Source organism: Triturus cristatus, chromosome 5_1 (genome assembly GCF_964204655.1).
Source record: "Triturus cristatus chromosome 5_1, aTriCri1.1, whole genome shotgun sequence".
Classification (NCBI taxonomy): domain Eukaryota; kingdom Metazoa; phylum Chordata; class Amphibia; order Caudata; family Salamandridae; genus Triturus; species Triturus cristatus.
In genome coordinates, this window is record NC_140587.1 from 295,514,559 (window position 1) to 295,529,608 (window position 15,050).

General features: G+C 44.5%; 1 protein-coding gene across 10 annotated transcripts in view; it reads left to right on the plus strand.

Annotated features, from left to right (window-relative positions):
• The window catches only part of MTSS1 (MTSS I-BAR domain containing 1), a 495,007-nt gene that overhangs the window by 422,425 nt on the left and 57,532 nt on the right, over window positions 1–15,050 (plus strand). For all 10 annotated transcript variants that reach the window (XM_085604969.1, XM_085604972.1, XM_085604973.1 and 7 more), the window contains exon 9: window positions 3,583–3,680. In XM_085604969.1, the coding sequence (XP_085461095.1) occupies window positions 3,583–3,680 (98 nt within the window). The remainder of the gene's footprint in view (window positions 1–3,582; window positions 3,681–15,050) is intronic.

The window sequence follows — 15,050 nt, forward strand, 5'->3', positions numbered from 1 at the left end:
GTGATAAACCAACTGCTTAGGAACTCGGGAGACTGTGCGCCTCAGTGCAGTGCATGTGTTCCTGTAACCTGTCCACAAAGCAAATGGGGCGAAAAAGCAAAAGACACACAATTGATGGACGGAATGCAGAACAAATCAAAACATTCACCCCCAGTCAAGAGATCTGGGTTAAATCCATCATTCTTTTGCTCACCGTGCCACCCCAGTTTAGACCTGGCCATATGCAAATCAGTCTTGACCCAGTGCCTCATGGGAACAGTCCAGCCCGAACTGCCAAGCCAGGTCCTCCTTGGACCGGAAACAAGCATCCTAGGACCGGTTTCGGGGTTTCACCCCTCTTCAGCCAGGATAGCTTGATTCCAGCGGCACGGTGAGCCCAGGACCCACGTCTGGGCATACCTGGCGCACTTAGGGCGAAAAAGCAAAAGACACACAATTGATGAACGGAATGCAGAAGAAATCAAAATATTCACCCCCAGTCAAGAGATATGGGTTAAATCCATCATTCTTTTGCTCACCATGCCACCCCAGTTTAGCACATGGAGCATGAAGGTTTACAGTGGAGCTATGCCACGGTACTTTTATTGACTGAACCGGTAGTGTTGTCAAAGAGTGCACCAATGGGCCTTTTTTACTTTTGGATATTCAGGTGTGAAATCCTGTTAAGAGTGAATGCAGCCACGTCAACAAATCAAGGCGGTGATGTGTATCATTTCTCACTAAACTCTAACTCAACCTGTTTATCCCTGTACAAAGTATATATTTTTAGAGGCTAAGCAGAATCAAAACTAATGATGGACAGCTTGTCCAGGATTTAAAAATAGTGCATTGATTGTTAAAATATATGTAATGTAGATATAATTCTGCCTGGCCATTGTACGTTTACAAAGTCTTCTAACCCAGTTCTTCCCAGCAACTGGACATGACATGAAACTGGGCACACCACCGGGTGCATTGAATTCTTAGCGAATTTGAGAAATAAAATAATAAAAGACAGCTGCTATAAAGCATAACATTGAACGGATAAATTACTTAAAATATGTAAATGAAAGCATTTAGGCCAATGAATAGCACCTTCAGCTACTTTTTGGGGCATTTTAATTGCCACATGGCCGCTTCGTCAGACATGTGAAGCCCAGCTCACAGGGTTCCAAAAGTACTTTGTTCCTACCTCTTCCAGACTTACTTTGCGCACTGCTGACCCAAGCCCGGGTGTGCTTCACAGTTGCTCTTCCCACAGTGGCTGGTGCGATGCTGGTGAATATGTGGCTTAGACTAGTTTGTTTCATGGCAGACAGTACAACTGTCTTTCTATATAAAAAGTGCTATCCTCTTGCACTCTTGCCATAATTGTGAATTTAGCCTAATTTAACGTTTGAGACAAAGGCCTGTGTGACCATCGACCCCCCCCCGGTATTATGCTTTTTAGAATTAACTTATTCCATGTTCCGTGTAAATTGAATCTTTATTTCAACGACTACAACTACTACTCCCAGAATGCATCATGTTGTTAAATGAGAGCTCGCAAGTGAAACAAGGTGTCACTGGTGCCTTGGAGTCGTACGGTAACCTTGCATTTTTCTCTCACACACTTCATTGCACATGGAATAGATTTGCTTGTAGTCATTCCTCGTGTTGTAGGTATCAATGAGCGAAACACATGGGACATTTTTGACCTTTTGTGATGTTCAGCGAGCAGTTATATGGGAGTGACCATTGCAGTAATGTATTTTGGTAGCAGCTGTTTCATGCTGCCGGTCCAGCAGTAACCTGCCTAGAAGTCCTCTAGTGCTTGTCACAGCACACCGTTCTTAAGAAACCAACGCTTCCCTTGTTGAGCCCAGTGTTAGCAATCAGGAGCATGTCGTCTGAAATATACTTACCCACAAGGAAGTGATGTAGTGCCCTGAAAATTGAAAGGGCTGTGCTCTCATTAAATTCATGTTACTGCCTTGAGCCTGAAACTACAGGAGATGGCCATAAATACGTATGCATGTGCTTAAAGGACAGTCATCCAGAAAGTGAGAAATTAAAATATGCTTCCGCAAACCCTAAAACAAATGTTCACATTGCATGTTCTGGTTAATGGAAGTATAGTTTATGGCATGTGCAGCCCACGTTGAGCACTAAGGTATTTCTTCCCATTTATAATGTTGAATTCTAATGTGAAACCTGCCAGCGAGCTGCGAGATATCTATCCGGAATCTCGTTGCTGAGGCTTTCAAATCATTTATTTGAGGTGGTTGTTACATTTTCAGTTTGCGCTCACAAGTGAGACTCAGTAGCTTCTTAATAGTGGAGAGGAATGCATGAACACTGGACTTAAAATGACAAAACGAATGAAAACATTCATAGATGGGAAGAAAGATCTCACGAGAAGCCTGTGCGGTCTGCAGAGGCCAGCACTCTAGTGTGAGCAGGTGCATTCTTGTTGTCTGATGTGGTGGTCAAGGACACCCCCATTTTATAGTGCTGCTCATTAAACCAATGTCTGAAAAACAGCTAGCCATCTTACAGAATCTGTGTATGCAACAGTGTGAATTTGTACTGCTTTACTACAATGATAGATGTTTCCATAACCTGCTCACGGCAGCACCACCCTCCATACAGAGATTCAGGCCAAGAAAAGGAGAAACGTCATCTCACTCTTGCGACGCGATACTCTATCGAAAGCAGTGACCGCATAGTTGAAGGCTAATTTACGGTCCACGCGGTCTCAACATATCACATTTGATCAGTCTTTATTTTGCAGAATGTCTTTCTATGTTAAGCATATGTGGTTATTATGGGCTAGATGTACTAAAGGATGTTGTGATTGCAAACCCTGCAGTTTGCAAAATCACTGGTCTTTCAACTTCATAAACCCTCATTTGTTATGTACCAAACCCGTGTTATGTCCTGGAAACGTTTGTCTGACTCAGAAAATATGTTTTGTTTCCCATACTTAATTGCAGTGTGGAAGAGGTGTTCCTTCCGGATTGCAAGTCGGTATTCTCTATATCCGTGATCTGCAACCACAATTCTGGGCCCAATCCACTGATCAGTTACAGACTACTCAAAGGAGGTGGTTACTGATTGGCTAAGGTGAATTGGATTGGCAGCCTCAGGGAAAGTAGGCAGTGGTCTTGGGGTCCACTGCCTGCTCCTCTTGATGTTTTTTAAACTGAGATCTTTTTTTTAAAGCCGCCCATGTTCCTTAAAAGAACAATTGCTGCTTTAAAAAAAAAATGTGCATTTGGAAATGCAAATATAAGATAATCGTCTGCTGTCCCTCGCAGGTCTCCCTCTGTTTGTAGACAGGTGGTCACAAATTGGTAACAACCTCATTAATATTCAGTCGGCAGGTTATTCTACAGCTCCTAACGAATGCTGAATTTGCTAACCGACTTAGTGTATAGGTCAGTTGGCAAAATCGGAGAGCGATAAAAGAAAATCGGTGCACATTTTGCAAACTCTTTTTAGGAACCGACTCTTTGTACATCTAGCCCCACGTTGTTGTGCTATTATTACTAGACCATGTGCATGACGTGAGCGTGAAGTAAAGTTTTGTTTCTAATCAATTGTTTGATGTTTTACTATTAGGTTATCCTTGATCTGAAAGGTTCAGATTATAGCTGGTCATATCAAACACCTCCGTCCTCACCTAGTACCACCATGTCTAGAAAGTCCAGTGTCTGCAGGTATGGATATTTTATGACTTTACAAATGTTCCCACTTTCAAAAATAAGCATAAAAGCAGTTTGTGTTCTAGAGATTCGTATAGAGGGATTTCATTTTAGCCTCTAATAGCGTCAGCTGTCGATTTCCAAGTACTAATCTTACCCATCATCCATTCAGGGGCACAGTACATCGTAGATGGTTACTGTGAGAAATTGGGCTGTTGGTTGACTAGAGTGTGAGCCCACAGTCCTTGTCAGGATGAGGAACAAGATAACCCTTACTTAACGTGTGCTCAACCCTCTGGTAGCTTGGCACAGAGCAGTCCAGCTCAACTTGGTGTCAATGTGTAAAGTATTTGTGCAACACATCAAACAGTAATAAAGTGAAAACACCACACAAATAAGATCCCACACCAAATTAGAAAAGTGGAACTTTAATAAATAAAATTAAGACGAAAACGACAAAAATCCAACCAGTAGAACCGAAGATATGCAGTTTTAAAGATTTTAGTAAAAATAGTGCCACAAAGCGCCAACTGAGGATATCTGGTTGTGCCGGACCAGGACAAAGTCAGGTCGACCGCAACAGAGCTCTGGCTGGCTACAGGGACCTAGCTGGGCCATCTGAACACAGCACTTTTATCCTGGTTTGTGGAGCATTGCGAGGATCTGTGTTGAAGTGTCGCACGGCCGAAGCGATGCGTCCTTTCCAAGATGTGGCAAGGCTATGCTGCGAGGGGCTGTGTGGTCGTCGAGTATCCAGTAGACAGGGCTTGTGATGCAAAGTCTGGCATCAAGGATGTGACGCGCATTCAGGGTGATGCATTGGTTCCAAGGAGCTGCAAGGCTGCGATGCTGAGCCCGGTGTAATCGTTGAGGCTGCCGCTGACAAATGTGAGGGCCTTCCCCAAGAATGCATTGCGTATCTGTAGTTCTGAAGGCAATGCTGGCTGCAGCAGCGATCAAGGTCTTTGCGGTGGGTCCTATCCATGCAGCAGCGAATATGTGTAGGTTACGCTCTGGATTGCGCCACACAGCAGTGGAGATGCATCGTTTCACCAGGAGCCACAGAGGCTGGTCGAGTACGTTAAGCCCACTCCAAGGGTACAAGAGTGGGTGGCATCATTTGGCAGGGTAGACTCACAGATGGCAGCATTCAGATGCAAGGTTGTTGGAAGCCTTTTGTGTCCCTGAGGCTTCAGATCTGGAGGCTGGCCAGCGAGTCCTTGGTGTCACTGTGGGTTCTTGGTTCAAGAGATACAGGTCCACTCCTCCTCACCCAGGCAAGAAGGCAGCAGGTCAGCACAGCAGGGCAACAGTTACTTCAGAGCAGCAGTCCCGCAGAAATGCAGTCCTTGTAGCATCACAGCAGCCAGTCTTCCTGGCACAGTATCTACAGTTCCAGAAATTTACTGAAGATTTGGTGTCTGAGGGCCAATATTTGTATCCAGTTGTGCCTTTGAAGTGGGAAGAAGCCTCTAGGTACATGCCTTTTGAAGTGCACATGTGCCCTGCCTTCCTAGCCCTGGCTCCAGACTAGTTACATGGGATATGCAGCCCTTTCTTCGGAAACAGGACACAACCTATTCAAGTGTAAGTGGGGCTGGTCCCAACTCCCCGCCCCACCCCCCATCCTGCCAGTGATGGCCGATCCAGTCAATCCGAAGCTCTCCATTGTGTGTGACTGTCTAGGAGGAATACACAAAGCCCAACTGTCACCCACACCCAGTCATGTGACCCAGAGACAGGCTAGAGGCACCAAATGGCTGAGGCAAAAAATGCAAACCTGCATGTTGTTCAGAATTGTAATTTATAATCCAACTTCTCCATAAGTTAAGATTTTCAATTGTGATTCCAGAGACACCAAACATGAAGGGGTTACTTGTTCCCATGTTAAAATTACACTTATAAAAATATAATAGGGTAATTCCAATGTTCTCCTGTGGAAGAGGTAGGCCTTGCAGTAGTGAAAAACAAATGTAAGAGTTTTTCACTACTTACGTATGCCCACTATCCCTCCTGGGGTATAGGCCATCAACTAGGACTCTGCAGCCATCTCTGTACTGGTCTTTCCTTTCAATCTGACTCCAGGTGTGACCCAACTTTCAGTCAGCCTTAAGGCCTCGATGCCAGTTGTTTCTTGGTCTTCCTCTTTTTCATTTTCCTTGAGGGTTCCAGGTGAGGGCTTGTCTAGTGGTATCTGATGCTGGCTTGCGGAATGTTTCCCCTATCTAGCCCCAGCGTCTTCATGATTTCTTCATGAGCAGGGAGTTGAAAAGTCTGCTGCCATATTTTGTTGTTGCTGATAGTGTTTGGCCAGCGGATTTGCAGGATTTTCCACAGACAGGTGATGATGAAGGTCTAGACTTTGTTGGTGGTGGTCACTGTTGTCCTCCAAGTTTCTGCTATGCACAGATGGACCGATTTTACATTGGTGTTAAAAAGCTTGATCCACGGTGTGCAGTGTTAGGTCCTTGGAGCTCCAGATCTTCTTTAGTTGAATGAAGGCAGCCCTTGCTTTGCCGATTCTTGCCTTGATGTTGGCGCCCGTGCCGCCTTGCTAGTCTATGACACTTCCCACCGAGGTAGGTAAAGGCCTGAAACTCTTCCATTGCGTCACCTGCAAGAGTGATTGCAGTTATGCTGGCCATGTTAGCTTTCAGGATCTTAGTTTTTGCCCTGTGGATGTTGAGGCCAGTCTGTGCAGATGTGCCTGCCACTTTGTTGGTCTCCTTTTACATCTGCAGATGGTTATGGGAGAGTAGGGCCAGATCGCCTGCAAAATCCAGGTTGTTGAGATGCCTCTAAGGTGTCTATTGGCTCCCATTTCTTTTCCTTGCTGTGGATGTCTTCATGATCCAGTTTATGGCCACTAGGAAGAGAAAAGGTAAGAGCAAACAACCCTGGCAGACTCTGGTCCTCACTTTGAAGGCTTCTGTGAGTTGTTATCCATGGACTCTTTTACAGTACATTCCCTCTTAAGAGTTCCTGATCATTCTTACAAAGTTTATCTGGCAAGCCGTAGTGGTGGAGGAGTTTCCACAGGGTCTCCCTGTCCACGCTGTTGAATGCCTTCTCATAATCAAAGTTGGGAGGGGGAAGTTCCATAATGATGCGCAGTGTTGTAATCTGGTCTGTGTAGAATCGATCTTTGAGGAAGCCAGCTTGTTAGTGTTTTAATTGAGCATTAACTTGTTCCTTCATTCTCTTGAGGATGACTCTGTTGAACACTTTGCCTGGGGTTGAAAGAAGAGTTCTTTCTCTGTAGTTAGCAGTTACTCGGGTCACCTTTCTTGGGCATTTTGATCAGATATCCCTCTTTCCAGTCTGATGGCACCTTTTTCAGATCCTTCCAAACATAGGGAAGAGTATGTCTACTGAGGATTAAATGTCTGCTTTCAGTACCTCTGCAGGAATGTTGTCAGGTCCTGCATTTCTCAGATGTTTGATGGCTCGCCATATTTCTTTCTTGGTCTGCTGCAGCAGATTTTCAAGTCCTTGTCAGCTGGCTGTATGTCTGGTGGAGATTGTGCCACGGGCAGGTTTAGCAGTTCTTCAAAGTGCACCACCCATCTTCGTTGGCCTTCTTTACCCATGATTGCCTTCCCAGCTTTGTCTTTGGCAGGTCGTTGTGGCTTGCTATATCTGCCATGGAGCTTCCTTGTAATGCCCTAGAGTTCTTTCAAGTTTCCATGGCTTGCTGCTTCCTGTGCTACGGCGGCAAGACCATTGAATCTTCGGTTGTCTGCTCTTCATTTTTTCTTTGCTTCCTTGTTGGTTCTGGTGGATTCGCTTTGCGGTTTTGCTTTTTCTGCTCTTGTTTGGCCGGTGTTAACTGCAGCATTCTTTTCCTTTCTTGCTTGGATTTTGCAGAGAGTCTTGGAGGAGATCCATTCTTTATACTAGTGTTTCTTGGGACCGGTACCTCCTGGCAGGTTGATGTCACTGTTTCTTCGATATTCTCCCACTGGCTTTCTACTGGGTCTCTCCCACCCTCTAGTTCTTGCAGGACTTGAAACTTGTTACTGGGGGTGACTGAGTATTCCTCAGTTTCTGTGCATCTTTGAGCAGGTAGGGGTTATATCACTGGCATCAGTCGGGGCCGACAGGGTGTGTGGGTGGTGGGGCGGGCACGCAGGGTGAGGGTGTCACGAGGTGGGGTTGGGGGGAATTATGAAAAATAAATAAATAATAACAAACACTTACCTTACCGTGCCGATCCCGCATCTCTGCTCATGCTCTCCTCGCCAGACCGAGGCACAGCAAGCACAGAAAAGGCTCCAGTGACGAATCACAAACGCTGTATGACAAATCACAAACGCTGCAATACAGCGTTGTGATTGGTAAGCGCCCAGACTCCCCTGACCAATCACAGCGATGCAATGCAGCGTTGTGATTGGTTTTGAGCGTTCTGGTTCGACGCATACCAGGGAATGGGGGCCTGGGCTTGTTCTCTATGCAGGCTGTAATGCAGCCTGCTTGGAGAACGGGGAAAGTGCACATGATTGGCAGGCCATCGCGGGCCGCCCAAACCAAACAGCCATTGCGCACTTAGGAATGGGCAAACCACTCCTCCCCTGCCCTTCTCTGAAAGCTGATTAGCACCGCCCGCAAAGCAGAAAGAAACATAACATTATAATAACTCAAAGTTATTATCATTTTATGTTTCCTTTACTTTGCAGTGCACTGCTTAAAAGCAGTGGAGCGACGCTTCTCCGCCATAGCGAAGGAGCCGCCCCTGACTGGCATTGGTTTGGCTCTTTCATCAATGCTTTCTTCAGCTTTAGCCGGGTCACGACAAGGTGATGGCGTGATGCCACGTCTGGTCCTCTCTTCACTCTCACATGCTACAGGGACCTTCTGAACGTCTCGGCAATGAAGACATGATCGATCTAGTTCTCTGTTGAAGGGTCTGATGACACCCACATTACACCTTGTGTATTCTTTTGTGTAGGAATACACTACCGCCCATCACCAAACTGTTTAGGGCACAGAGATCTGTGAGACTTTCCCCATTCTCGTTCATGTCGCCAGTGCCATGGTTCCCATGATTTCTTCATATTATCACTTCCAGTCTCGGCATCGAGGTACCCCAGCAGTATGGTGTTGTCTCTCAAAGCATTTTTTTCTCTCTGCTGTCATTTGTAGGTGCATAGCACATAATAAGATTCATGTTGATCCGCTTTTTCTTTGTGCGGAGGGTCAATGCGATGATTCGTGGGCTTCCCGTCCAATCAGCTCTGTTGGCTGTAGCATTAGCATCAGTGCTACTCCCTCAGTATGTGGGGCATTCAGTTCCTCATGTCCAGAATACAGCAGCATTACTCCTGGAGTCAGTCTTTTCTGTCCAGACTGTGTTCATCTGGTCTCACTGATGCCAAAAAGGGCAGGATTGTATTTTTTCACCTCCGCTGCCACTTGGCTGAATTCCTGTCTTGTAAATGCTTCTTGCGTTACATGTCCCGATGGTCTTCGTCGAAAGCAGGTGTAACAGCTTTGTGGCTTCCAGGGACTCTGACTTTCACCACAAGGCCATAGCTCTCTGTGAAGGAGATTCCTCTCTCCCTATAGCCAAGATGTCTTTTGGTTGGCGTTTCTGTAGCTAGGATTTTTTAACATGGTGGGGTAGCTAGCCCCACGCATAACCCTCCTCCTTTTGCAGCAGGGCTTGGGACCGGCCATGGCAGACATGTAAAGGTTAATGTGCAATTTTTTAAAATACATTGCACACTGCCCTTAATCTGTCAACTTACGGTTGACGTATATGTATGTATTAAAAAGAAAGGTTTGGGCCCGGCAAAAGGTTTATCATGCCCAGTCGAAATGGCAGTTTAAACCTGCATCCAAACACACACAGGCTGCAATGGAAGGCCTGAGACATGTTTAAAGTGCTACTAAGTGGGTGGCACAATCAGTGCCGCAGGCCCACTAGTAGCTTTAATTTACTGGGACTTACAAACAAATATGCCAATTGGATATAAGCTAGTTCAACATGATTTAAGGAGTGAGCACAAGCACTTTAGCACCGGTTACCAGTGGTAAAGTGTGCAAATTCCTGAGGCCGGCAAAAATGAAGTTCGGAAAATCAGGGGGCCTGAAGGAATGCCAGGACTAACAGTCACACACTGTGCCACTGACTTTACATTATCGCTTTCTCATGACATAGTTTCACATTCATGGTAGAATGGTACCAATGTGTGCACAACTCTGTGTAACAGGCATACATTCAGAATAAAATCCGGACGCATTTGCCAGTGCTTGATTTATTTATCCTTTCAAGTGCAGGCCTGTATAGTGAAATATCTAATTGGCCTCTAGTTTTCACACGTGGGTGGAGGAATCTTGGCACCAAAGTTTAGAAAAGAACAACATTTTTTAGACATAACTGTTTCTCAACGCTCACATAACAACAACTGCTTTCAAACTGGAAGCTAAAAGATTCCTAATGAATAAATTCTTACCTTAATTGGGCTAGGTTCACCTGCTCTAAGTCATTGATCCTACAACCATTGTACCATCATTTGATGCTGCTCTTCTTTACCTCATAGTGTGCCCCCCTTCGTAGCCCGCTATATACCTGTTTATTGTATTACTCTCATTGTCTTGTTATTATGCGATTATTCCTGGTTTTTTTTTATTCTTACTTGATGTCGTTATTGCATTTATGTCCTTCCTTCCATCTTTTTGTAAAGCACTCTGATATCCTTCGGGATCTTGTTCTCGCTATATAAAACTTTATAAAATAAAAATAAATAAATAATAGACAAACTGTTTTTCCATCATCACTGGACACAACGGGACATTTTACAGAATCTTTGCACAACTGCAAATTTGACAACAAAACTAGTTCCATGTTTTTTAATTTGCTTGTGTAATAAAGACTGAAGCAAACAGTTTGCTCTGAACAGAACGTTTGCCCCACAATAAAACAAAGTAAACTGGCGTTCACTTTTTACATAAGACCTAGAGAACAATATGATGGGGAGGGGGGGATTGCTGCGGAACCTTAGTGATGGTGACTGAGAATTAGCTCCAACATTGTTTTTTCTTTTTTGTAATTAAAAAAACTAAATAAACATCTCAAAAAAAGGAAATGGAGAAAGTTGGTGTTCTCCAATTTTCAAAACCGAACAATGGGACTAAATGGAAGGTAAAACCTATTACTTCTATTTTTGGTTGCATACGGAGCAAGAAAATGTGCACAACTAATTTACTCTAAAGGTTGTTCAAGTACCGTTGGTAAAGCTTCTACTACACATATAATCTGATTTATAAGCAGTATGTGTCCTTCAGATGTTTAACAGATGTTTCACAATCCGTCTCCTCCTTTGTCGCCCCGGTGAAAAATCTCTTTTTGATATGGACGGGGAGAAATCTGTTTTCCCTTCTCCAGAAGACTGCAGAGAACAGATATGCTCAAAATAATAAATACTAATGAGCAATACAATTATTGAAAATGATGTAAAATGTTGTGATGCATTAAAAAAACACATCCTTACGGTTAGAGCACTTCATTATAGTATTGAGAAGACTGTTATCAGCTCATAACTGCAAAATGAGGTGAGATTCCATTGGATTGGACCCTCTAAATCAGAATCAACTGGTAAGAGGGTGATAAATCATATAAAGCATTATCGATAAGGTAATCGCATAATGGGTTACCTTAGAAGTCAAGCCTGCCCTGGTGCTAACAGATTGTAGTGCAAGTACAGCAGCCCTCTGTAGTACTCCTTCGATGTGTAGTGTATGTACAGCAGCCCTCTGTAGTAATGCTTCTAGGTGCTCATCAGGGCAGGCTTTAGCTTAGGTGGCACCCATTATGACAGCTTTTGAGGACACTCCCTCCCCTCTGACTACCCACTCCACAGATTCCCTCACTACCACCCTCCAGTGGTGCCCCTCGTCTCTCCATAGATCCTCTTTCACATTTAATTTCCTTTATAGGGCTGCTCATCCCAGTGTATAGTGTTTTACATTGCACACATCCAGAGCCAATGACTCATACAAGTGTGTAAATCATTGTTTAAGAATATTTACATAAAACAATGAAGACTATAAGTTGTAGAAAATCACATTATTCATACTGGTAGACATTAAATGTTAAGAGTGAGTGGTCTGGAGAAACAAAGTCTGGATTTAAAACTCAGAGCAGTGTTTTGGGTCTCTCTGGCACAAGCAGTGACCCGCTGAACTGAGCAAAGTATATAAGATATAAGTCTGTGAACTGCTTGTTACACATTGTCCTTTGCAGCAGTCCCATTAACCCTCTGCCTTACTTAATGGTGAGTCAAAACACGGATCTCTACACCAGTTATCTTGCCATTATTATTATTACCTGAAACTTGTTGTGCACAGAAAGATCTCTGCAGCAAGTGTTGTTAAATCTGTACAATATTTTGAAATTCAGCACTCCTCCCTCCTGAGCGTTGCACCTGGTGCTGCAGCACTGGTTGCACAAAGCCAGCCATGCTTCTCATTCAGCAATGGGAGCGGTAAATAAAAATTGGTTTATTCAGTTTCAAACTCTGATAGAAGCAGTGTTCATTTCAATTTCTAAGCAATGTGAACACGGATAGGCTTTCACATCAAGCGCATCTGAGCAAATCAGAGGGAAAAATATGGATGATTCAGTGGGTCACTATTATGGAGAAGAATCCGTTCTAGTGCCACTACAGAGCACCAAAACATTTAATACCTTATCCAATTTATATTATTTCCTGTTAACAAATAATTGTAGGTTGCTCTTGTAGCACATTTTGGTGAGTCTCCACCAGGCCAAAATTCATGTATCGCTTCCATTGTGCCCAATTAGCCCACCAGCAACAGTTTCTATTATGGCAAGTTATCAAAGTATTGACACTTTCCATTATGGATAGTTTGTACATCCTTGAATCCCATTATGCCATTTGCATGACATTCTTGCCTGCTTCTTTTAGTTAGCATAGCACTGCAACTTTACATTATGCCTGGTTAGCATATCATAGCTTTTCCTCATTATGTCCAGCTATCATTGACAGTTTGCATTGTGACTGGTAATCAAATCAAGGAAGTACTTTCTTCCCTACTCCTGAAAGTTAGGACTAAACTGATTTCTTAGGCCATAAAAAAGATATCTACTATCCTGACTGAGGAATTGTAACTTTCCTGACTAGGTATTTTACAAAAGCAATGACAGAATATAACTAAGGCTTGTTTTTAGGGATTTTCACTGATAAATAGACGGAAAATAACGTGTTTTCCGGTCTGCCTTTATTTTTAAAAGCAGAAAAATAAAAAAATGGGTGCCTCTTGTGACTGACTCTCCATGCTGTCCTTCATGAATTCCAGGCCAGCAACTGAGCAGGTTTACAGCATGGAGAGTTAAAAAACAGGATGGGATTCCCTAAATATAGGCATATGTTAACATATATTTGTATACAATGCTAATATTTACATGTTGGTGTAGTGTTATGTTATATTTGGCTTATTAATTTGCTAAAATGCGTAAATCATCAAAGTATGAGTGCATTTTTAGTAGTTAAATAAATATATACCAGTTCAATGGCATGTGTAGCTGTAGATACACATGCTCTGCATACTCCTGCTATGTAGTGTTGGGTTCAGAGTTGTGCAACTTGTTTTCCTTCAAGGAAGTCTTTCGAGTCACGAGGTACAGTGACTCCTCCTCTCGGTGATACTGCGCATGGGCATAAACTCATTCGTTAGATTTTCTTCTCTCCACAGTCTGGTTCAGACATGTGCCTCTCCTCCATGTTCAGTTCCTTTCTGAAGGAGTCTTTGGTCCTATCCGGTCTTCGACGGTATAGTGAATCTTGACTGCGCTTTACCAAACGATAATCTTCATCGGGTCGGACATCGATCAATCGCCCTTCGGGGCTGCGCCCGTCTTGGGCCTACCTTTCTGCATGCACCGTCTGTACAGAAGATGTATTCCTGATGGAACAAACAACTTTTTGAATCTGCCAGCAGTGCCACGCAAAATATCCACACACCGACCTCCACCAGGTGTATAACCTCGCCCTGTTGCCAGACCACTGCAAACCGACTGCAATGGCTGCAGATCCTTCCGATCCAAGATAACACTTTGCATCCAAAGGGCATGTCAACTGGAAATGTCTTGCTGCAGCGCGGATGACACTCCTGACATCTTCGGAAGGAGCACGCCCAAGAAGTGCCGTAAAGTGAGGAGGAGGATGCAGCGTTCACTACCGAGGAGATCTCCGGCTCCAATGGGTAAGAACTCTAAATCACCCGGCCTCTCGGGCGGCACGTGAGTTCTGTTGCCCCAAACCCTGCTCCACGGAAAAAGAGTTCCAAATACTTGCCCCTTCCACTGCAAGAGGTCGCTGGACCCCCACTGCCTTCGGGCCATTGTCGGATCCGAAAAGAGGCTCCAGATGCCCCGCCTTCGGGCCCGGCCCTGAAAACTGCTGTAACCCTAAGCCTTCGGCACCGACCTCTTCTGATCGAGCGCATTCTTCGGTCTCTGCCAAGCCATCGGAACCGACACTGCAGCCAGCTCCATCTGTTTCAGTGCCTGGAAAAACAAATCATCTAACACCTCGATTCCGAAATCAACAGAATTAAAACCCTCAAAGCATTCTTTGGCTTCTTTGTCTTTGGTCAAGCCAGTTCTTGAGATGATGGACATTAAACAGATAAAGATCCATATTCACGAGGGCACAGAGTAAATCATAGCCTCACCTCCTCCTGAGAGGCAGCTGACATTTGAGGAGGACGTGAACATTCCTGGACCTCCCAAAAAGTAAACAAAATGCAAAACTACAAGCCCTGCACATCATCCTCCACCACCACATTTACCACCATCATCGCCTCCTTCTCCACATTAAGACCCTCTTGCCCAAACACTTGCAGGTTCACCTACAGGGGGTTTAGGAGAACAATTAGGGGGACCCGGTCCTTGGGATGTTTGATACAGACCCCATAACTCCCAATGACCAGATCTTTACTCTGCTTGCCCTTCACTACCTGAAGATGCTAGTGTTTTCCAATAAGTAATTGCCATGGCAACTACCTATCATCGAGTCCAACTTCATAGGGAATCTCTTGAACAGCACTTCCTATTTCACACGTTGTCATTCCACCATAAGGATGACCTATTTAAAGAACCTGTACGTGCCCGAGTTATAACCCCCACAGGGTGATATAAAAAGTGGGCCAGGGCGAGCTGCTTTATATTTTGTAAGTAGCCAGGTCCCGCCAGACTCAATTGTGGCGACCACAGCTCGTAAACTAGGAGCAAATAGTCAAGCAAGTGGGGACACCCTACCTCCTGAGAAAGAGAGCAAACTCATTGATGCTGCTGGGAAACCGGTTGAAGCTCAAGCAGCTAATCGTTGGCGTATTGCTAACTCCCAAGCCCTATTCGCA